Below are 25,033 nucleotides of genomic sequence, written 5' to 3' on the forward strand. Positions count from 1 at the left end.
ATAATGACAAAGACATCAATCAAGTTTGAGAAATTCTTAAAAGTTCAGATCCCATTCTAGTTCAAAGATTTCAAACATATGAATGTAAGCTGGGCACTGTGGCACATGCCGGAATCTTGGCTACTTGGGAGGCTGAGGTAGGAGGATTGCAAGTTCAAGACTAGCCTCTGCCACCTAGTGAGAATTTGCCTAAAAACTAAAAAGGGTTGAACAAGGTGGCACACACCTGTAATTCTAGTGGTTCAGGAGTTTGAGACAGGAGGATTGCTGGTTCAAAACTAGCCTCAGGGGCTGGGGATGTGGCTCAAGCGGTAACACGCTCGCCTGGCATGTGTGCGGCCCGGGTTCGATCCTCAGCACCACATACAAACAAAGATGTTGTGTCCGCCGAAAACTAAAAAATAAACATTAAAGAATTATCTCTCTCTCTCTCTTTAAAAAAACAAAAACAAAAACCAGCCTCAGCAACTTAGTGAGGCCCTAAACAACTTAGCAAGACCCTGTCTCCAAATGAAAAATGAAAAGACCTGGGGATTTAGCTCACTGGTAAAGCACTCCTGGGTTAAGTCCCCAGTAACCCAGCCCCCTCAAAAAAACCTAAAAAGGGTTGAGGGTGTAGCTCAGTGGTAGGGCACCCTTGGGTTTGAGCCCAATATCATGCCCCAGCACACACAAATATATATACACGAACTTAAGTTTGAAAACTTACCCAACACAGTTAAACTCGGGGTGGGGGGGTGGGGGGTGGGAAACAACACAAGAAAAGAAGCCAGTGGCAATAGTGTCTCAAGAGAAAGGGGGCCTGAGGTCACAGCGCAGTGGTAGAGCACTTGCCTAGCGTGTGTAACGCACTGGGTTCGATTCTCAGCACTGCATATAAATAAATAAAGATTCATTGATAACTAAAAACATAAAAATAAGAAAAAAAAAGAGAAAAGGAAAAGAAGTTAAAAGTGAAAAGTCGAATCATAAGGAATATTTCTAGGACAACATAAGTGAGGATGGAATTTTAAATTTCCCTTCCAGCAAAAACCAAGAGAAGCCTGCTCCACACCACCACTCAGGCGTGCCCTCCCTGCCAGGCCAGGGGCGCCACTTCCCTTCCGTCGCACCCGCCCTCCTCTCCCCATTCCTCATCTCCCACTTATTTTTCTCACAAGCAGCTTATCACCACCTAGTGAACTATGAATTTTACTGATTCACCCTTTTTTCCTGCTTTCCCTTCTAGCTTTTCAGAACATCAGCTCAGTGAAGGCAGGGGGTCTGGTGTCCTGTAGCATCTGCAGCCCTTGGAACAGAGCCCAGGAGCGAGCGGGCCACACACCAGCTGAGGGAACGAGGGACGCACTAGGAACACGCAGCACTTCAGGCTGGCATTATTATTGGGCAGGTAAGAATACCTCTGCTCAGACCCTACTTATTACTCATCTTATTGGAGTAATAAGATGAGCTATTACTCCCTGAATTACGTAAGCTCACTATCTACATCCTACTGATGCTGTTCCAAAAAAAAAAAACAAACAAACAGGAAACAAAGATGCAAAAATCAAAATGAAAGTATATAAAGAACACTCCAGAAATCTCTCTATGATTCTCAACACTTAGGTGCACTGGAACACAGATCAAGTTGCACTCATCAATTCGTCAAGCTTTTGGTCTGGTTTAAAAAAAAAAAAAAACTAACAAAATGAAATGGTGAGAAAGGGGACATTCTCATTTTGCTGGCAGCTTCACAGCTACCTCCACAGTGCTTGCTGCTGCCCCTCCTGCCATAGCTAAACGGACCCAGATTGCTTGTGAAAAGATGGGCAGGGTGTGGGCGGAGGCGTGGAACTCCAAGTGGCAAAAATGCCTCTAAAGACTATAAACATGGGCAAGCACTGGCACAGCGTCAAAGGGAAAAGTCCTTCAGTGGAGAGGGAGGGCTGCGAAGGAAATCAGAACAGCTCCACCAGTGACAGGAAAACAAAACGAATGCAGAAAGTTAGGAGGAAGAGAGTCAAGGGCAGGCGAGAGCACAGGAGGAAAGGGGAGAAATGCCAAAGGGGACAAAGTGCAAGAGAAGGTGGCAGGGTGGCAAGGAGGAAGGAGACCCTGGCAGAGAGGCGCGGCGACAGCAGGGCACCCTCCCAGCCCAGTCCCAGGCTCTGGCAGCATGCTGTCCAGTTAGAGGGGTGATGTCATGGGGTGGGTGGGGGGAGCGCGAGAGCCCTGGGGCTAGGGCAGGAGGCTTAAACCACCAGCCTCAGTTCCCCAGGCAGTGAGGGCAGGGCTGGTCCCCACCAATCCACAGCACTGGAGGCTGCCTGCTGCCATCGAAGCTGTGGAAATGCATGTCCCTGGGCGAAACAAATCCATCAATGCAGGTCACAAAAGTCTCTTTATCTTACACAAAGGCTAAAATATAGGGCTGCCCATAAAATAAGTGATTATTTTAAAAATATGAACAGAACACCTCAGGCTTCCCAGACCACCTGAAACCCATGGAAATTTAGAAGACATGTCATCCAGAATAAAAGCTGTCACTCCTGTGTACACCAGGAAGCAACTCAAACAGAGTGGATGTCCCAAGAGCAGGGAATGTCACATTCTTGTTTGGAGGGAGAGGGCTGAGCCCAGGGAAAAGGATGGCACAGCAGCCTGTTTACATGATAAAGAGAACTCACTCCAGACAGGGTAGAAGGCGGCTGTAACCAGGGGAGACTCAAATCTCCTTTTCACATCCCGCCACTCTTCCCACACACCGGATCCTCAGGGGTTAAGAGCAGCCAAAGCCTCTGTGGAGTTGAGCCAATCGTCTTTCCTCTTGATGACATCACATCTCTAATGGGACAGTGCTGGAAAAGGCGAGGCGTCTGGACCTGGGCCTGGAAGGGTGCCCTCTCTGCTGCTGCTGCCACTTCATGCCTCAAGAAGGGATTTAAGAGCCCAGGGTCCACTTGGCTACCACATCAGACAAAACCAGGACGTTCCCCAAATGGACATTCCTGGCCAGAGATCATCCTCGGTTCATACAAAATGCACACCAGGCCCTGCTCTTCACTCATTCCTCACTTGTTTAATATTTATGAAAGTTGATCACAAAATACAAATTTATCACTTAAGCCTTCTGCCAAGTTTTAAATGACTCCATGTTTATACCTAGTGGACAAGCAGCCCTCTGTGGTTTTCTCTTTCATAAACTTCAATCCCATTCAAAGGCAGGTATGTGAGAGACCTAGCTGACCCCAAAGACTAGATACGTCCAAATCACAGCCAGACCAGAAAGTTATTTTTTGTTCTTACAGTCAACCCACCCATATCTGAGGGTCCCGCACCTGCAGGCTCAACCAACCACAGACTGGAAAGTTTTGGGGAAAAAAGTCTACACTGTGCACATACGACCTTTTTTCATACTGTTATTCTGTATGCTAGAGTAAGACAACTATTTACACAGCATTTCGTTGCCATTTCACAAAGGGACTTGAATTGAGCATCTGCAGATTTTGGTATTGAGATCTTGGTCCCAGAATAGATACCCCAGGTCCAAGTGCTGCTGCTGCAATGAGGGTGGGAGTGGGCATCACAGTGTGCAGGCAATAGGCTGAAAACACACTGTAGGCGCTTTTGATAGGGGAGCAACTGAAATGATGCACTGCCAACTTGGAAGGAGGGAGGACAGGTTTCTTTCCTATAGTTGAAAGTGGGAAATCTTCAAGTTATGATTTTTTTTCCTGTTCCCAGCACCATGAATATCCAAACCTTTTGGTTCATTTGCAAATGAAAATTGGTTTACAATGTACACGCTAGAATCCTATGGACTGCTCTGGCACACAGCCATAGACGCTTGTTTAGAGATGACAGAAAGAGGGTCCCTACAGGAAGAAGAGTAGGGAATAGAAGGAACTTCCGAATAGGCTCCTTCATTTAGGCTGGTCTGGGCAGCACGCAGGGAGAGCCACAGGGACAGAAGCTGGTCACAGTGAAGAGCCCCAGGCCAGGAGGGGGAAGAAAAGGCCTCCAGTAAAACCGAGATAGAACAGCTGCTGGGAGAAGATCCCTCTTAAGACTGGTGCGTTAAGGGACACAGCCCTTCCAACATTCCCTTGGCCTGTTAATGCAGGGGCACACAAGCACGCAAAGAGGGCAAGGAAATGATCCAAAAGGCAGGTGGAAAATGGCTGGCACAGCATCAAATGGTTAAAGAACAGTTTATTTTTTTGGTATCAGGGACTGAACCCAGGGGTACTTCACCACTGAGCCACATCCCCAGCCCCTTTTATTTTATATTTTGAGATAAGAGTCTTGCTAATTGCTTAGGGCTTCCCTAAGTCTCTGAGGCTGGCCTTGAACTTGTGATCTTCCTGCCTCAGCCTCCTAAATTGCTAGGATTATAAGCATGAGCCACCACACCCAGCAGATTTTATAATCATTAATGTTTCACAAACTTGTGATCCTTCTGTCTTAGCCTCCCGAGTCATTGGGAGAACAGCTTAAATAACAAGCCAACCAACCTTATGATAGAGCCATATAACAGAATACTAACCCTTTTAGAATGAAGAACTGAATCCAGATCTTACTGAGGCTGTCATGGTAAGATATCTACAGTTGGTAAGATATCTACAGAGTGTGGTGGCACACACCTGAAATCTCAGTGTCCTCGGGAGGCTCACAAGTTTTCAAGGCCAGCCTGGGCAACTTAGTGAGATCCTGTCTCAAAATACAAAAGGACTAGGGATATAGTTCAGTAGTAAAATGCCCCTTGGTTCAACCCCCAGTACTGAAAAAACAAACAAAAAATGATATCCACAATATGGAGAAAAGCAAATTATAAACCAGTAAATATATTAAGACCTCCAATTTGGATGTATATCAAATATCAACAGAGGTTAACTATGAGTAGAGGGGTGTGGGTTATTTCCCCTACTCTATCTATATTTAAAGCTTCCTTTATAAACAGCTTCTCAGTTTAACGTCCACTGTGCCTCAGGGATCAAGGCGATGCAGAGGGCTTTGGCTGGAGTGGAGACCGTGGACACTTGATTGGAACTCGGAGGCAGACAGCATGTTAGGCTGAGCTCTTTTGAAGGCAAATTCTATTAACGCTTCATTATCAAAACTATAAGAGAAAATAAGAAGTGACACATTAGGAAATGTGTCACTGATGGCTATTCTTTCAGAGGTTTACCTTCACCAGGCCAACGCTCAGAAGTCACCTCGTCTAGGGCAATTCGACAAGTGCAGCATTGCCAACGCTAAGGAGCATGACTCCCAAACTTACCAGCAAGGCACATTGTCCAACAAGAGGACATCCTCCCAAGCAGCCAGCCAAATATTATGTAGAAGAACACATTTGAAAAATTAATAGAGAGAGCTGCGGATTTCTAACATCTTTCCTCCTCTCAGAGAGTTAGGTAGAAAGGCTCAGTAATTCCTCAAAAATCAACAGGGGGTGCCTACCTGACTTTCCCAGGCTGGGTAGGCTCTCTATCTCTGGGGTGGAGCAGAGTCTTGCACGAGGACCCTCAGCTGAAGGGCTTGAACTGCATCTCCTGCCTCCCAGTCACTGATCACCCTTCCCTCAGGACCATACATAAAGAGTTCTGCCTTTCCTCAGGTCAGAGGCCACTCAGGCTTCCCTTCCCATTCTCTATAGCTCTAGGCACAATAATCATATTAATGCCTGCCACCCAGCCAACCCCTATGCATGCCAGGGACTTACACACATCTCTTATTGTTAAACGCTCTGAAACAGATCTGACTGCCTCTGTTTCACAAATAAGGATGACAGCACTGAGGTTTGTGAGCCCATCCATGCACCAAAGGGAGCAGACGATGACACTGGGCTCAAAGCCAGGTCTACTGAGCTCTGAGCCCATCTTCACCCTGCTTTGCCTTCGAGGAGCCACCTGCCAGACTCACCGCAACTCCACCTACGCTGAGATCACAGCTGCCCGGCCCCTGGGCCTTGCTCTCCCTCCCCAGGCCTTGGAATGAGGAGCTGAGCCGGGTCCAGTCTCCTCCGGAGCAACTTTCCCTATATATTGGACACTGAAGGTCGACAAAGAGGAAATCAGCAAGCACAGGATATGGCAAAGCAGCCTTTGGGTACTTGGTCAGGGTTAGGGTGGGGCATGACCGTTAACCAAGGTCCTATCCTAGGAAAGGTTGCCAAAGTTCTGAGTTGAGGGCCAGTGACTTCATTTTAGATGGAGCCTCAAAAATCAAGTATCACACAGCTCAACGACAATGTAAAGGGCCGAGGATGTAGCTCAGTGGTGGAGTGCTTACACAGCATGTGTGAAGACCTGGGTTCCATCCCAGCACTGCCAGCCCATCCCACCCCCAAAATTGAAGGGTTATGCACCACGGGCCTTGCTGCTTTTCATTATGCAGGCAAAGCTCAATCTTCTAAATTCTTTTCTCGACTGCTGGGGGCTGAGGTTGTGGCTCAGCAGTACAGCGCTTGCTTAGCACATGCGAGGCACCAGGTTCAATCCTCAGCACCACATAAAAATAATAAAATAAATAAATAAAATAAAGGGATTACATCCAACTACAACTAACTAACTAACTAAATAAGAAAGATCTCAACTGCCTTTAAGGTTTTTTGGTTTTTTGTTTGTTGTTTTTGTGGTGACAGGGTACTAGGGATTGAGTTTGGGGGCACTCAACCACTGAGCCACACCCCCAGCCCTTTTTACTTTTTATTTTTGAGACAGGGTCTTGCTAAGTTGTTTAGGGCCTTGTTAAAGTTACTGAGGCTGGCCTTGAACTTGAGATCCTCCTGCCTCAGCCTCTTGAGTCACTGGGATTACAAGTGTGCACCACCATACCCAGCTACATGCCTCTAAGTTTTTTCAAATTTAAAGTATTTCAAGGCTTCTGGTGCTTTAGCCAGACTGTAGAACTGGCCCATTCCACTGAGACCTCCAGCAGTCCCTGGTTCACTGTACTACCCCTAACCTCTACCTGAAAAGGTAACATCAGTACGTGGACTTCCTCACATTGAAACACAAAGAAAACTGGTTCATGAGCCCAAACAGCTGACTTCAATTAGGCTGGGCTTGGCTTCCGTGATTTTGTTTCTTCTTAAGGAGGAAATGGTGGGGCCCATTAGACTGCCTGGCAATGCTGTAGGTTAACCAGGCCTGAACATGCTGTAAAGAATTGCCCAGCACTCCTGCCTCTCAGAGTGAAGGTGTGCTCAGAGACGGAGCCATAAAGAGGTAATTCATTAGACTGATAAAGCCGCCTTCCAGCACCTGAAGGACTCTGAGATGCAGCCCTGAGAGCAAATCACCTGCTCATCTCTTGGCCTCACGTTCAAGGCCCTTTCACGTCAGCTCTGAATCTCACTCTTTATCAGTATTTCTTATTCTCCCCTATAAACACTCAAGACTGCAGAAACCAGAGGGCCTCAGATCTCCCAGCCCTGTGCTCTGCCTGTGTTCCCTCGACACCTGCCACGCTCTTGCCTCATCCCATGACTTCACTCCGGTTTGAACCACAAGAATTAATTCTTTGATTCCACATCAAATTCTCCTTCTCTGTGGTCTTTCCTGAGGCTCCTTCCCACCCTCACCGCCTCCCGTCTGAGTCCCCTACCACACACCTTCTTCTCTCTTCATCCCTCCTCATTTCAAAGCATACTGTGCCTGTCCCCATCCTGCCTTCAGCTGTCTTATTCTGTGGCTCCCTGAAAGTAGTAAGACTGTTTTGAAAAACATATTCCTACAAATACAAATATTCTTGTGTGTAATGTCCTAGGGGACACCCAGGATTACCTCACACACAGTGTTTTTCCACTAGTGACCAGGCATCTGGTATAGGTTCACCAAGTCTTTGTTTACTAAGCAACGAAAACCATCTTTTGCACAGGATTCCTCTGTCTCTGACTAAACAGAGTCCTAAACTGCATCTTATCTGGAGATAACAGTCCTGGAGGAATTGTCCCCACCCTGTTCCCACACTGGGAATGAGATTGGCTTTGGTTTACATAACTTTGCAGCTGCAACCCAAATAGAGTTGGGTAGGGCATCAAGTCTACAGAATGTTCAGATGGGGCTGTCAGCTGCCTGGCTCCCTCCTCTTGGAGGGCTAAATTCATCTCTTGAGATTGTTCTTGGGAGATAGACTGAGTCCACTTCAAAGGCAAAAAACTTGCCAGGGTAGCACGTTAACATTCCTGGCTGTTTACCAGTCTTTCACAAACACATTCTTCTGCACAGTGAGACACGCCATAGGTCACTGAGAAACATCTGGGTACATGTTTCCAACTATTCTGTAACATGGTTATGAAAAGCACCTAGGCCTCACACTGCATGGATTTTCTCCCCAACTGTCTTTCTGGGATTCCTGAACCACCAAGCCCTCTGCGCCTCACCGATATGGGAATGTGGGTCAGGCAGGATACTTTACTGGGAGAGGCATTAGATCTTCTGGGGAATTATCATGGAGGTGCCCAGGATGGAAAAGCCCCCTCAGATCCTCGCTCACAGTAGCTTCTACCCAAGCTCCCCTCCTGGTCCCTACCCCAGCTCCTCGCTAACCCTGGGTCCTTCCTCATCCTCCTGAAGGGCTCACAGGAAGTACTTCAGCTCTTCCTAAGCTTCTTCAGGGTGAGCATAATTCTTTCAATGGGGCTCCAAATTTTTCCAAGCAGCGTGTCATTTCTAGGAACTCACCACTCCCTGGGCCCCGCTCTGCTGGGGCCTCCACCCTTAAATTTAACCGTTCACGGACCTGTCCTCTGTGACCCAGGTTACACAGGGCTTGCTTCCCACCACAGTCAGGGACATGCTGGTCACTCAGTGAAGGAACCAAGGCAACCTGAGCCCAGGTCCTGGTCCCAGGGGTTGGCACACGGGGGAGCTGAGGTGGGCTGCGGCCAGCCCAGCCAACCCAGTTCTCTGTGACGTCACGTTGGTCTTACCTCATCCCACTCGGAAGCGAAGGAAGGCGACTTCTCCAGCCTCTTCTTCCCAATGCTACAGTTGGACAGAGACTCACTCCGGCTCCCCATCGTAGCGTCCTCGGTGGGTGAGCAGGTCAGGAGATCAGAGTCAGACTTGGACAAACTGCGGCTGAGTTTGAGCTCGGCTTTGGGTTTGCTGGTGGGAGGGGCTCGGCTTCTGGCCCCACTCCGGTCTCCTTCTTCCTCAGCACCACCAGGGTGCGGGGATGCCGTGCGAGTCCAAGTTTCGGGGTGTGACAGGCTGCTGGTGGGGGGCAGGCCCGCTGGGTAGCCTGCTCTCTTGCTCTGGTCCAGACCACAGGGCTGGGAGGCTTCTGGAGTGTGCATACCCGGCTCCTCCAGCTGCATGCTGGCCTCGTGGCAGGCGCCCTGCTGGGGGGACCCGTCTGGATGGCTCTGGCCTGTGGTGGAGAGCAGCTGGAAAGGGTCCTGCCCCACCTCACACACCGGGGAGGAGCCGTGGAGGAGACCGGAGAACTGCTCGGGGACCTGCCCGTCCTGCCCCTCTACAGAGTCCTGGCTCCGACTGCTGCTGCTCCGCCTGTGGTCTTGAAGTGGACAGAGAGAAATAAAAAATTAAACGTGGCAAAAATCAACAAAGTTCCAATGCAGCAAGCGTACAGCAGAGCAGAATTCAAAACCAGAGAACAGAGAGAAGCTGGAGAGGGTGGGGAGGGGCGAGAGGGAGAGAAGAGGAGAGGGGAAGGAAGAAAACAGTTTCATATTGTTCTTCATGTTCGATTTGTACCCAAAGTCAGAGCATTTATGAAATTCCAAACACTGGCCTGATTAATGCTATCTGGCAGCCCTCCCTGTTGTTAGGGTGCTGTTAACATTAACGACCAGACCTTGCTATATAAGGCGAGGAGAAGTGTTAACCATATCCTACAGAAAGGACACAAGTGAGGACGGAGCAAGTGACCGAGGAGCAAGAGGGAAAGGAGAGGGAGTGTGCGGCCAGGGCGCGGGCGCCAGCGCCAGCCAGCCAGCAAGAGCCTGCGAGACTCACTCCTGGAACATCTGATACATTTCCATAAAGGCCAAAGTGTTATTTACAGCCACCCGCCCTCCCTTCCTCTGGCAAGCAGCAACACAGGAAAAAAATGGAGGTCATGATCCACAACCTGCAACTTCTGGAATTCCTTAACTGAAAGTGCAAAACAAAACAGCAGAGAAATAACTGCTTCCTTCCTCAGAGGGGGCCATTCAGAGCTCCACGCCTCGTCCTTCCTTCCTCAGGGAACACAGACTTTTCTTCTTTTAAAGAATATGCGTATCTCACTCCTGCCAAAGACTCCCAGCTGCTCATATTTGTTTAAGTTTAACCTTAGTTGATCCTCTGAAAACAAAATGGTCTAATCCGTCAATGCCAGGAGACATTTGTAGTTCTCTGGAGACCTCCCCAACATCCCAGAAACCTGACACTACTAGCTCATAAGGCCAACTTCTACTGTATGCTCAAAAACTTCTGTCCTGAAGTAGCATAAATAATTGACCAAATTAGTGTCTAATATCAGCATCACCCTGGGACACCCAGGGGCTTTCCCTGCATGAACTCAGTCCATTGAAGACTTCCATCACATTGCCAGGGGACACAACACTGTCTCCTGCACTAGGTCACAATCCAGAGCTAATATTCAAGCTTATTTTCTCTGAGTGGCATCTACAGATGCACCAAATAATTCCCTAGTCTGCCCAAAGCTCCCAAGAACTATTCATAAGATCAGAGAATATTAGAACCAAAGGGGTCCAGTGTGAGTATTTTTACAGATGAGGAATCTAAGGCCCACAGGCCTGCAGTGGTTTGTCCAAGGTGGTGGGAAAAAGAATCTGATGCAAGAGTGGGAAGATCTGGCTCTGGTCCTGGCTGTGCTTTCTCTGGCTGTGTGGCCTTGGCACTGGTGACTTCTTGCTGGGCTTCCATGTCTAAAAGAGCAGGTAGGACTGCAAGGTTCTTCAAAATCCTTTCAATGCTCTGACAGTAATGAGAACCTCAGTCTACCATGTGGCAAACTTCTCCCCCTAGGGCGCTACAGAGCTCTGGCTGGGGGATTCGCCTGTTGCTGTCTGTGGAGCACCCACACTCCCCGACACATGTAGCTCAAGGCCCCTTCTGAAAAGAGAAGTCAGGTGAGCACTACGATACAGACCTGATATTCTAAAATGTACATGCTGCTAGTGCCCTACAATGCTGTTCTTAAGACCCAAACAGTCAGAACTCTCAAGGAGTCCACTGTCCCAAGGACTGAATTGGACATGGTTCCACTCACCTCACCCTCAGTCCCCACAGTCAGATCAGCTTTTGGCAAATATGCAGAGGGGGCCGCCAATTAACTGCACTTATGGCCCTGATTACTAATTTACAGGAGCCCAGCTGTATGAACTTCAGTGTCTCCCTCCTCTGCACTTGACCACGTTAGAACTTTCACACCCCCCAACTCACCCATCTTACAACACAAGGGTCAGGTCCTGAGCAATGAACAGATTCTGACCTACTTGCATCACTTCTCTAGGGAAGAAGAAATGCTGAGACCTGAATTCCTATGGCTTGACTGGGGCCCCAGGAAGCTATGACTTCATGGCTACGAATATCCTGCATAACAACTGGCAACCAGAATGAAGCTGCCCAGTGGTAGTGCCTGCTGGGGCCACAGAGAGAATGACACATGATCACACATGGTGGTTCAGGTCAATAGTCCCGAAAAGGCTGACAGGGGAGTCAACCAGGCTACAAAATCTGACACACAGTCTAATGACCAACTGTGTGTAGATCATGGCCCGAGGTAAATGTCCTCTGCATGTGAACGCAAGACAGGACAGTGGTAACAGGAACACAGGCCCCTCCACTGCATTGGCTTCCAGGTTCTCATTTAACAATCTAGGGGTGGGGAAGGCCCCAACAACGAAAGAGAAACACCACAGCCCAGACTGGGAGTCTACTTGGCTGCACTGCTTGGGTGGACCTTGGAACCCAGGCCCCAGAGAATGTTCTGAGTGCCGCTGTGGGGGCTGACAATGAAGGCCCTGTCAAACAACCACTCATTCATGCAAGCCATCAATGAAGAAAGGGAGGCAGATGCCAAGAACTCAATACCAGATGGATGCCAGGGGGAAAAAGTGGGCAGAGAGAAGAAATGGAAACTTCTGGAGGAAGGAAATATGTGGAGAAGCATCTCTGAGGATTGTAACCCCATTACAGAAACACAATCTATCCAATACATCATGGATTGTAAGAAATCAAAGGATTCTGACAATCACACGGACTTACCCAGGCAATGCCCTAGGGTGGATACCTTGTATCTGAAAAGCTGTCAAGATCCAAGAACCCTAGAGTTGGGCACAGATGCCTAGGCCTGCTATCCCAGCTACTCAGGAAGCTAAGACAGAAGGATTGCAAGTTCAAGGCCAGCCTGGGCAATTTAGTGAGACCCTGCCTCAAAATAAATTTTAAAACAGGACTGAGGATGTAGGTCAGAGGTAGAGCATTTGCCTAATATACACAAGGCCCTGGGTTCAATCCCAAGTACAGTACTGCAAAAAAAAAAAAAAAAAAAAAAAAAAGGGGGGTGGGGTGGGGTTGTGGGTGTGCTTAGCATGCATGAGGCCCTGGGCTGATTCTCAGCTTCCTGCGGGGACAGGGGCATCTAAGAACCTGAGGATTTTAACAAGCTGGCATTCTCTTTCCCTAAAAACCTGCATATGTTTCCTGGCAATTCAATGGGTGGGAAAAGAACTGCTCAATGCTTTTTTTCTTCTCCAAAGTCAGGATGACATAGGTCTTTAGGGTCAAGGGATGAATAATATGAGTACAAGTGAGCAGTCTTAAGCAAATTACTTGACATCTTTGTGCCCTAATATCATCACTTGTCATTTTGAGATCATAATAATACTTCATAGAACTGGTGCGAAAATTAAATTACATGTGTAAACCATTTAGAACCATGCCTGGTCCACGCTAAGACCTCAACAGATGATGGCAGTTGTTACTACCCACCATACAGCATCCAGCACAACACACTCTGCTCATAGATGAGACCAAATACTTCTCTGTTTCTCACAGGTGTGTCACAGGGATCCTCAATGGCATGGTACATGAAAGTACTTGAAAGAGATAAAGCACGTTATGAGAATCCATTAGGCTCATCATCCCTGCAACTCTCAACAGCAGAAGGAAAGGACAGAAGGTAAGATGGAGAGAACGTTGAAGCCCCAGAACTGGTGTGGTGACCATTCATTCTGATTACCTTAGGGCACACCCAGGGGGTATAAAGACACCATGTCTGCCCCAGTGGGCTTCCTAAAACTGGAAGAAACTGGCATATTCAGAAACAATTAGAAGGGGAATTAACATATTCTAAGTAATGTGAAGACTAAATGCACAGTGAATAGAGGAAAGTGCTAATGGCCCTGAAGCTCAATGGTAGAGCACTTACTTATTAAAATGTAAGAGGCCCTGGGTGAAAGGAAGAAGGAGGAAGGAAGGAGACTGGAAGGAAAGTGGCATTACTGTAGGCCAGGCGGCTTCCCCGCCTGTGGCTTCTGTGCTGGACATTGAAGAAGTGACCCTTGCCAGTTATGCCCCATCATCTTATGTGCAGGACACTTGCACAAACTTAAATGGAGCAACTTTATAGGTGTCCTACAACCTTCATAGGTTTTGATAAGTGTCCTACTTATAGGACAGTGGGAGCAACAAGGTGAAGAGGAACAGACACACATCAGAAAAGGTGGAGCCACACACCTCGTCCAGGGACCCTGTGGCGTGCAGGAGGAGCCTGCAGACCCAGGCCCTCCAGACCACCTACGGTGCTTCCAGCAGCTCCCCCTGCCCTCAGCCTTCCTCCCATCTGCCCTCCTAGAGAGAAACAAGGAAGCAACCCACACAGAGGGAGGGCTGCTCCTTACTCTCCCTGGACACCAAGGCCAGTGGCTTCCCTGAATAGGCCGCTAGTGGAGCCAATTCCCAGCCCATCAACTTCCCATCTTTACCCATTCTTGGTGCTGGCTTTCCTTTTACCCTGAGAGCTGCTGAAGCAAGAGGTCTTCTGTGCTGCATTTTAATGACTGTGATGGTCCAGGCAGATCACACAGGCTGGTGAATAAATAACATTTTAACATTTGCACATTTTCAGTCACCTCTGCCTATTTAAATTAGGGATGAAAAATGCAGCTCATGAGAGGAGCTGCTAACTCCAATCACTCCTCAGACCCAGAGGAGAGAACTGGGCAACCAGTCTTGCAGACTGTTCTGCCTCCTTTGTTCCATGAGGACTGGAACCCTCCAACTGCCTAGTCACTGTGGTGAGCATCTGAAACTCTACGGTTTGCCGGCTATGGTGGTACAAGCCAGTAATCCTAGAGAGTTGGGAGGCTGAGGTAGGAGAATCAAAAGCTTGAGGCCAGCCTAAGCAACTTAGTGAGACCCTGTCTCAAAATTTTAAAAGGGCCAGGCCCAATGCTGTGGTACATACCTGTAATCCCAGCAATGCAGGAGGCTAAGGCAGGAGGACTGTGAGTTTGACCAGCCTCAGCAACTTAGCAAGACCCTGTCTCAAACTAAAAAATATAAATTACAAAAAAGGAGGCTGGGTTGTAGCTCAGTGGTAGAGCGCTTGCCTAGCACACATGAGGCACTGGGTTCGATCCTCAGCACCACATAAAAAATAAATAAAGGTATTGTATTGATCTACAACTAAAAAAAAATAAATAAAATAAGGGCTGAGGATGTGGCCCAGTGGTAAGTACCCAGGGATTCACTCCCCAGATCCACAGGAAAAAGAAAACCAAGAAACCGTGTGGGCCTAGTAGAACTCCTAAGCACAGGGCTGCTTTTTGAGGGTTACTGGAAGGAAGGCACTGACTAGGTTATGCAGACAACTGCTGAAAATGATGACCTGATAACCAGATGACCACTCTGGTCCATGGTGATCTGAGATACGGAACAAGAGCTGGACTGAGATTCAAGGGGCCCAAGTTGTTGTCCTCCTAGAACTTTTCCTCTGGGTCTCTTTTAAAACATGAGTGGCTGGGATGCATTACCTGGGGCTTTGAGACTTAGTATGGTGTGAACCTGTCAACAGACAACCTCTCTGGTCCCCTGCAGTTCTATGATAGTGGCAGTGTGAACTGCAGCAGGGCTGCACCTCACAGTTTGAAACACAGGCTTTGGATTCAGTCAGACAAGGCCCACACACTCCACCCTAACATCTTACTAATCTACCACACGGGGACAAAAACCAGCCCCTACCCTGAAGATTTATCCTGAGACACAGAATGACATAATCTGTATAAATCAACTCAGCATGGTGGCTGGCCCCCAGAGAGCATTCAGTAAGTGGTAGCTGCCACCGCTATCATCATTGTTCATTTACAGCCATTTCCAAACCACTCTTCATGCTAACACTGTACACAGAGGTTGGCTTCTTTTTCCCTGACTCTGGATACTGGTTTCTTCAATTTCAGCAAAGGTCCGGTGGCCTTGCAAGTTTGGTTCAGGGTGACATACAATGGCATGGTAGAGAACCTCCGGGATATGCCATCTCTACTCGCGTCATTCATAGGCTCCACACTGACTGGGTTCTGACTACCTCATGAGCTAAGAGTTCCCCATTTCCTTAACCTCTTCCTTTAGAGTCTACTCACTACCAGTCATTGGCCTCTGGCCCTCACACTTCAATCTCCTTCAAAATGCCAGCTCTGCCTATCAGGTTCCAACCAGCCACGGTATCTAATCCTGTCCAACTTAACAGCACATTTGCTGTCTTTGTCCCCCTTGATCTCCAATCACTTCCAGCACTGGGTATTCAGAACCATCTGCTTTCTCTTCTGCAGTTGCTGGAATGTTGAGCCCTGCTAAATACTCAAGAAGCAACTGAGTCCTCTACCAATTCACTGAACTCAGCTGGCTTTCAGCAGCCACCACTTATTAAGTACCAGTTATTCTGTGCCAGACACTGTGCTAGGTAATTTTAATTCTTAAAAACCATGAAGACTTAGTATTCCTTCTTTACTCCTAGCAACCGAGGCTTAGAGGTGAAATGACTCCCTTGAGGTCACTAGCCAATTTGAGGGAGAAAGAGTTCAAATGCAAGCCTGACTATAGGGCCCAGTCATCCTTTGATTCATTTCTTAAAAACTGAGACCACCATCAGATTGATTCCTCATCTCTCTTGCTCTTTCAAACCATCACCTTTATCCATGGCACTTGTACTCTTAGAGGATAATCATGTCCATTCCTAAGAAGACTCAGACAAGACAAACTCCCTTAGCTCTTTTCAATACCATGTCAACATTTGGTGGTGATTTTACCTCCTCCCATTTGCCTCATGTGAGATGTGCCAAGTGCTTTTTCTAGTCATCATCCTTCTAGCTCTTTCTGCATAAATGGATACTATGTTTCTGGTGCTCCCAGTACCCACTTCCCTTCTTCCTTGATGATGGGATTTTAATTAACTAATTAATTTAATTTTGGTACTTTAATACCAGGGGCATTTTACCACTGAGCCACATCTCCAGCCCTTTATTTTTTTTCATTTATTTATTTTTTATTGAGACAGGGTCTTGCTAAATTGCTTAGGGTCTTGTCAACTGCTAAGGCCGGCCTCAACCTCTTGATCCTCCTGCCCCCCAGCATCTAGAGTTGCTGGGATTACATGGGTGCACCACCATGTCTGGCGATTATGGGATATTTAAAAAGCCTCCCAGCCACCTAGAATAAAGACTACATTTCCCATCTCCTAGGTACAGCCACATGACCAAGTCTTGCCAATGGGTGACAGTGGTACATGTAACTCTGGGACCCCAGGACAACAGGAGCCTGGTGCTGGACTTCCGTCTTCTCTCAGCTGCAGTTACCTTGGTGGCTTGTCATTGGCTGGTCACACTCAGCCTTGGCCTCTGACGGCTGTCCTAGCTATCTTCCTGTCTTTCTTTCCTTTTGCACTTCTAAGTTGGATCTGTGATTTCTAATCTTAATGTCTCTCTTAAACATCAGACCCTCATTTTCAAGGGTTTATGGAGTATTTTACTCAAATGTTCTCCTGGTATCTAAAATACCTTAAACTTTAAAACCAATTTACTGTCTTCCCTCATATACACCCTGTCCTCGATTCCCTACTGCCAGTGACTATGGTATTTTCTCAGTTGTAGGCTTAAACCTCAGCACATCCTTAATACCCTCCCCTCGTCCTTCCACATCTGGTTATGATCCTTTAATTCCTCCCTAATACTTCCCTCATCCCCACATCCCCACCCTCCTTCCTGTAACTTCCCGCGACCCTCTAGTCTGGGCTCTGTTTACCTTCAGGAGACTCCTCGAGGTCTCCTTAGGGCATACCTGCCTCCAGCCTCCCCTAATCTCTCACAATTATACCTTCTTAAAGTCTGGCTCCTCTCTGGTCACCCCTTCAAGACACTTCAACAGGACTGCACTGTCTCTGGGATAAAGACTGACATTTGAGATGTCTGTGACAAGTTCCCCTGGTTCCAGTCAGACCGGATCAGCAGCCCTCCTCACATGCTCTCCATCTTCTCAGCACCTCACTGCTGTGTGCCCCTCCCTGGGCTTGCAGAGCTCCCTCCCTCCTCCTTGCTTCTGCCTATCAGGATTAATTCTCTATTTTAGGATGTAGCTCAAATACCACTTTCTCAGTGAAGTCACTTCTGATCTTTTACACTGACATAACTTATCCCTCTTTTGAATAGCAAAATTACTTTGAACCCAGAGGCGCTTTACCACCGGGCTATACCCCCAGCCTTTCTATATTTTGAAACAGAGCTTAAGTTGCTGAGGCTGGCTTTGAACTTGTGATCCTCTGGTCTGAGCATCCTGAGTCACTGGGATCACAGGCGTGCGTCACCATATCCAGCTCTTTCTCACGTACACATGCTCATAAATGGTTGTCATAACTTGTGATGGAAGAAAATGTAGACACATAGTTTACAAGGGTTGGGCTTGTTCTACAATGGAAAGAAAAGTGAACTATTCCAACTCAGAAATATAAGTTGGTAAAAATAAGATAACTATACAGCAAGGCTTTTGGTAAGAGCACCCCTTACCAAAGAAGGTGAGGGAAGAAGCTGCTGATCACAGGCTTAATCATTAAACTGTCTTGTTTACACGTTTTGCCTTTGGAAAAAGCATCCAAACTTACTCAACCTTGGCATGAAAAGCTAGCCTGGACTTTAACTGAGGTACCTATTTTGTCCTCTTGCTGCAATCCCACTAAACCAACCAGCAGATGGAAGCATGCCTGAGAAAACTCGATCCCAAGGGGCGAAAAAGCCACAATAGCCACTCAAGGGTTCCCTGAAGACTCAGGAACTGGCAGAGCAGTGGACAGACGTGGGAGTAGGAAAAGCTAAGATACCAGATTCCTCCCCTGTGAAAGGGTTAAAGTCTTCATACTCATGCACAAAGTGCACAGAGGGAAGATACGTACAGCTCTCAGGCACACTGACTTCCCTGGACCCCAACAACCTCGGAAGTGTGAATGTGCTGTGCCAGAGATGGCCTCAGTGTCTCCAGCCCTCAGCCAAGCAGACACCTTACACAGCGGCCGCGGAAACAACACCAGAGAGAACAGAAGGAATTTAGGCCTCCTGGCTACTTTCCCATCTGCCATCAAACATGGAAAGTTGTCCACTGTTTCTCTGAGTGGTAAAATGCTCAGAATGTCCGGTGACCAGAGTCAAATATTAAAAGAAACAAATAACTACACTGCACAAAATGGAAAACACTGTTCTCAGTTATGCTAGCCCTGAGTAATGAGTTGGGAAGACTTTTCCAAAATTTGAAATAATTTAAATCACCAAGGAAGAAGATTCACTAGGATAAAACCATGAGGTGTAGTGCCATTTTGGGGGAGATAGGCTTTCAACTTGATGGATCCATCCGAAGTCTTCTACTGCTACCAGTTTTTGTCCCTTCTACAAGGCAAAAATGGCATTTATGGGTAGAAAGACCTTCCACTGTGTAGGACTCTCCTGCATTGCACAGGATGCTGGCTTTCCTCATTACCACTAGGCACTAGGTGCCAGCAGCAACTCAAATTCTAAATGCTCCCTGGGGGTTGGTAGCAACTCTTACTTACTACACTAAAGGTGTTCCTATAAATTCTCTTATTATTAACTTTTACAATCTCTTAATTTGTGGTCAAATATTCTCTACATCATTCCTATATGTTGCATTCCCACCCCCATCAGAATTATCAGAGATCTTTAAAGAAACAAACAAGTTTTCATTTGAATGATTAAGTCTAACACTTCTTGGCTTCTTTATACCATTAGTCCTTTCTATTTTCTTTAATGGAAGTAGAACTTGTACACCATCAAGTATGTGAAGTATACTATCCACTTTTCTCTTTATTCTCCTCTGCTTTCTTTTGGTGATGTTTTATTATTATTTATTTTCACACATAAACTCAAGAATATACACTTTCCTCTGAGTACTACTTTGGCCAAACATTATAGGTATGAAATGTTTCTACTATAATTAATTTCTATGTAAAAGAAAGAAAAAAGGCAACTCACATACTGAATAAACAACAAAATGCACAGGTTCATGAGTTAGGCAGATGCAAATTCTACGCAACACCTAAACAAAAACTCATATATCTAAAACATTCAAGAGTGATACTATGCCGAGTCAGGCAGGCTTGCGGCAGAATGTGCTCCGTTCAGGAAGACTGAGTTGGCTCCACCAACTAAACCAAGACATGCACTGACCAGCTAATTCTACTCTCTCAGATTCTTTTGAAGAAATACTCTGATAAGAATATGTGGGGCCAGGGCTGTAACTCAGTGGTAGAGTGCTTGCCTGGCATGTGTGTGAGGCACAGGGTTCTGTCCTCAGCACTGCATATAAAGAAAGATATATATGTATAAAGCTACATATACAGAATATCCACAGCAACATAGTTTACAACAGGGAAATAGTGGAGATAGCTTAAGTAAACATTTACCAACTGAAGAATAAGAAAAGAAAAAATGAGTTATGGGATATTTAGTGGCTATTAAGAATAAGATAGATTTTAAGAACCAAGACAAAATTGTATCCACGGACAAAGGAAATATAAAAAACAAATCCACAAAATAACTTGTGAAATAGGATCCCATTTTAGATTAAATACAAACAAAATAACCTCTCACAGTCGCTTCTGTATAAAGACAGCACATGGCCCCGAAGCACACACTACAGACTGGCCACCGCTGGCAACTCTGTGGACAGAGGTGAGAAGGCCTTTGCCATTTTATTTTTATTCACTTCTGTATTGTTCAAAATATTTTATTTCCTTCTCAGTGAGTGCATACTAATGTGATTTTAAAATGTAATTAAAAAAAAAAAATCCTCCCACTTGACCCTCACTTCTATTTTCTTGAATATACTGAGGGGCTAGAAGCTCCGGTGGTCTCCATAACACAGCCTTTGGAAAGCTCACCAATTAGTTCATAAAAGCTGCATGAGACAATGACCTTAGTGGAAAAACAAAGTGATTGGCATGACTGCCTCCCCTTTACCAACCCTGGCGGGTGCTCCTCCCATCCAAGCTACTCCTGCCAAGTTGATGAGACAGGAGGTGCTTCTGAGACACTGGCAAGCCCATTTTCATATGTAATGTTTCTACCCCTTCTTCTGAAAGCCCCCTGGTGACCCACACAGCCAGCCCAGAGGGGTGCGCCTCATCCTACATTTCAATTCCATCTGCTTCCCAGCGCGGCCTGCTCAAGCAGCCCAGGGCCAGAGCTGGAGGCAGCTGAGGCAAAGGAGGAACCCATGGCAGGCAGCAAGCCCTCCTCCTCTTCCACTGTTCCCTCCCTCACCTGGAGAATTCCTGAACTGGGGACAGAAAATCCCCACCAGGACGTCTGACAGCCATGGGAAGCTGTCTAACTTCCCCTTCTTTCCTTCCAAGTGTTGAGCTAGCTATTTGCTGGGTGTCCTGGTGAAGCCTGTGAATTCAAGACAGAAAGATTTGGAATCTTCTTCCCCAATGATGCTGAAGAATTTTCCCTCACGGAGAACCATTTTCAAATTAAATTAAGTGCCTATTCTGTGAGGGTTAATTTCAGTATGATTTGGTTTTAAGTACCTAGAGAAGCCACCAGTACACTACTCCACCCTCTTTGAATGTTTTAGATAAAAACGTGCCAACTTATTTGGATGACTTCATACAGTTAAGATGGCAGCTCCTCAGGCTGGGGTTGTGGCTCAGGGGTAGAGTGCTCACCCAGCATGTGCGAGGCCCTGGGTCCGATTCTCAGCACCATATAAAAATAAAATAAAGATACTGTGTCCAACTACAACTAAAAAATAAATATTAAAAAAGAGATGGCAGCTCATCACAAGCTGTGACACAGATTCCATACAATCCCAATCAAAATCCCAGTAGGACTTTTTGTACAAATCAACAAGTTAATTCTAATTTTGTATGGAGAGACAAAATATCCAGAATATCTAAAATAATTCTAAAAAAGAATAATGAAACTTCAAAGGCAATTCAATGAAGTGCTGAAATAAGTGAATATATGCAAAAATTATCTTAAAGTGGACCATAGACTTAAATGTAGAACTTCAAGTTAGAAAATTTCTATAAAAAAACATAGGAAAAATATATTGACCTTATCCACTTTTCTAAAAGGATAAATTACAGGGCATGGTGGCAACACCTGTAATCCCAGCTACTCAGGAGGCTAAGGCAGGAGGATCACAAGTTTGAGGCCAGCCTGGACAACTCAGTGGGAGCGTACCTTAAAATAAAACAAAATAGGCCAGGAATGCAGTTCAGTGGTAGAGTGTTTATCTAGCATGTTTGAGGCCTTGGGTTCGATCCCACATAATGCAAACTAATAAAAAATGCATAAACAAACTTTTTCAAGTTAAGAATCTCTGCTCTTTAAAGTACATTGTCAAGACAAAGTCACATTAAAAACACATTAAAGAACTTGTGTCCAAAATATATGAAGAACTCACAACTCAATAAGAAAAGAAACAACCTGATTTTAAAAAATAAACAACATTGGGCTGGGGATGTGGCTCAAGCGGTAGCGCGCTTGCCTGGCATGCGTGCGGCCTGGGTTCGATCCTCAGCACCACATTCAAACAAAGATGTTGTGTCCGCCGAAAACTAAAAAAAAAATAAATATTAAAAAATTCTCCCCCCCTTAAAAAAATAAAAAATAAACAACAGATATTTCATTAAGTGGTAAATAATCCCATTAACAGATTCTCAATTAGATAAATGCAAATTAAACCCATATTCTAAATTTTAGAATGACTAAAAATTTTAAAATCTCATAATATTAAGTGCTAGGGAAGACACATGTCCACTGGAACTCTCATACCACTGCTGACAGAATGTAGAATGGTACAACCACTCTGGAAGATGGTTTGGTGGTTTCTTTCCAAAGTTAATGATATACATATACATATCTATATTTACAATATTTACTAGGATCCAGCAATTTTACTTCTATGCATTTATCCAAGTGAAATGAAAACTTAGGCTTATACAAAAATCTGTGTGCAAATGTTTATAGCAGTTTTATTTGTAACTGTCAAAAGCTCTAAATGACCCAAATGTACCTCAGCTGTGGTACACCTATACAACAGAATAGAAGTCAACAATGAAAAGGAACACATTTCTTTTCTTTTCTTTTAATATTTTATTTACGTTTTCGGCAGACACAACATCTTTGTATGTGGTGCTGAGGATCGAACCCGGGCCGCACCCATGCCAGAATAGCGCGCTACCACTTGAGCCACATCCCCAGCCCCATGAACATATTTCTGATATACGTGACAACACATGTATCTCAAATGAATTATGCTAAGCGAAAGTGTACATACTGACCGAATCCATTTATATAACACTCTGGAAAAGGCAAACCTGTTAGGACAGACATCAGGCAAAGGTTGCCAAGGCTAAGAGAAGCTGACTGTAGAGAGACATGGGGAAATTTTTTTGTGTGATCAAACTGTTCTGTATTTTGATTCTGGAGACAGTTATACAACTCTATTTTTCAAAACTAACAGAACTGTAAACAAAATGAATGAACTTTATGTATCTAAATTATGACCCTTTTTTAAAGCTCCAAATGGAAACCATAAAATACAAAACAAAGATTGCTATGGAAATGACCACAAAATAGTGTCTACATGCCAGAAGAGAAAAATTTTTAAATAAGGCCATTAAAAAGAAGGTCTGCAATGTCACACACATATGCATATCTTCTCTTTGCCATCCAATACCCTTTGAAAGGTCTAGCAGAGGGGATTTCAAAGGAAACCACCTTATCCCCCATTCTGATCAGAACCCTGGGGGGTCTCAGAGCTGAAAGGAGTCATTACTAATACCCACAAAGGACTTAGAACCTGCAAGCCAAGGGGAGCTGGGAAAGACCCCGGGCCTTCCTTCAAAATGCAGTGGGAACTGCACTGCCCCTCTGCTCTGTCCTTGGGAGGACTAGGTTGACAGGAGACTCCAGCCACACTCACCTCTGTCGGGCCTGCACTTACACTGACAGGCTGATGTCAGTCCTGCAGCACTCGCTCCCTCACACAGGAAACTGAATTTTGCAGAGGCAAAGAAAGTAGGCCAAGGCGACAGAGCACTCTAGTTCAGTGGCAGCCAATCACGGGCCCCTCCCTAGGAGTGTCTCGCTCTGAGGTCAGGACTCAAAGGCACAGTCTGTGCCGTCAGCCTGAACCCAAAGGGACCAACCTGTTGGGCGTGTTTTCCACACAAGGCCATGAGGGTTTAGGACTGAGGCTCCAGATCCACCTTTGCTGTGATGCTGGCAGGCCCTCTACTTGCCGATACCACATGGGCGACCTAACCTCCTCTGGCTACATGTGCAGAGGATGACAAATCCAACTGGATGTGGAGTTCAGAGGTGGAAAATGAAAAACTGTGATGCGCCCACCACCCCAGGCTGCCACGAAACCCAAGTGCCCCAACCCAACCAATGACAAAGTGACAGGGTCTTCCCCTTCCACCCAAGATCACAAACTTGTAAAACTCTTTTGGAACTGGGGCTGCCATGGAGGGGTCAGGGCGATGGGGGGGCAGGAGGGGGTTGTACCTTTTGCTTTTCCATCCACTGACACCAGCTTCTTTGTCTCTGCTGTTAACAGCAGCTCGTAAGGGTGCTCATCCTCTTCCTGGGCTGCATTCCCCTGAATCCTGGGTCTCGTGGCCAGGACCTGAGAGGGAGAAAGAGCCGATACTCCTTGTACACAAGGCCAATACCAAGACAGGTGGTGTGGGACAAATTTTAGATTATTGCTGCCTTTGCATCGAAGGATCATGGAGAAGAGGAAGAGAAGCTGAATGATTCAAGTGTCGCATGAAACCCTGACTGCTTTTCTGGTTATACACCTACTAGGGCTTGTCCCCCAGAGTCGTGTGCTGGAAGCTTGGTCTCCTGTATGGTGGTAATGGGAGGCGCTGGAGCCTTTAAGAGGTGGAGCAGAATGGGAGGTGTCAGGCTTTGGAGGCCCCACTCACGATGAGGGAATGAATTAATGCTGCTCTCAAGGTTTTGAGTTCTTCTGGGCCTAAATCAGTAGCACATTGTTGTGCTACCAAATTAGTTGTGACAATGTGAGCAGGGCACCTCCCCAAGCTCTTGCTTCTGAAGGCACTGCTCTCTGCTCTTGCAGGTATTCCCACTATGCGATGCATCTGCCGTGTTGTGATACAGCCAAAAGGTCCTAATCAGAAGCTGAACAGGTGGGGCTGCCTGTCTTGGTCTTTTTGCCTCCAAAACTACGAGCTAAATAAACCTCCTTTCTTTATAAAGTACCTAGCCTCGTGTGTTTTGTTACAGCATTACACAACAGACTAGTTTACACGTTACCTCAAATCTCAGTGGACTCTGATTGGAACACTCCCCTTTCCTTATCTCACTTTATCCTTCAAAAAAATGACAAAAGTCAACACCTTTCCTTCCCTTGCCTCTGCATCTCTCAGTGTTCCACATAATCTTTACTGTGCTGCTTCATGAAATCCATCTCTGTCCATCTTTCTTTCCTAATATGTACCATGCTAACCAAAGGCTAGAGTCCTTTCCACTTTC

The 25,033-nt window shown here is 46.2% G+C and overlaps 1 protein-coding gene across 10 annotated transcripts in view; it reads right to left on the bottom strand.

Annotated features, from left to right (window-relative positions):
* Anks1a (ankyrin repeat and sterile alpha motif domain containing 1A) overlaps positions 1 to 25,033 on the bottom strand; it is a 181,854-nt gene that overhangs the window by 57,425 nt on the left and 99,396 nt on the right. For 9 of the 10 annotated variants that reach the window (XM_027943499.2, XM_027943500.2, XM_027943496.2 and 6 more), the window contains 2 exons: positions 24,038 to 24,158; positions 8,915 to 9,504 (listed from right to left, as the gene is read on the bottom strand). In XM_027943499.2, coding sequence (XP_027799300.2) covers positions 8,915 to 9,504; positions 24,038 to 24,158 — 711 coding nt within the window. Of the gene's footprint in view, positions 1 to 8,914; positions 9,505 to 23,676; positions 23,742 to 24,037; positions 24,159 to 25,033 lie in introns of those variants that run through there. The other variant, XM_071613476.1, reaches the window with a different exon arrangement.

This window comes from Marmota flaviventris, chromosome 6 (assembly GCF_047511675.1).
Source record: "Marmota flaviventris isolate mMarFla1 chromosome 6, mMarFla1.hap1, whole genome shotgun sequence".
NCBI lineage: Eukaryota > Metazoa > Chordata > Mammalia > Rodentia > Sciuridae > Marmota > Marmota flaviventris.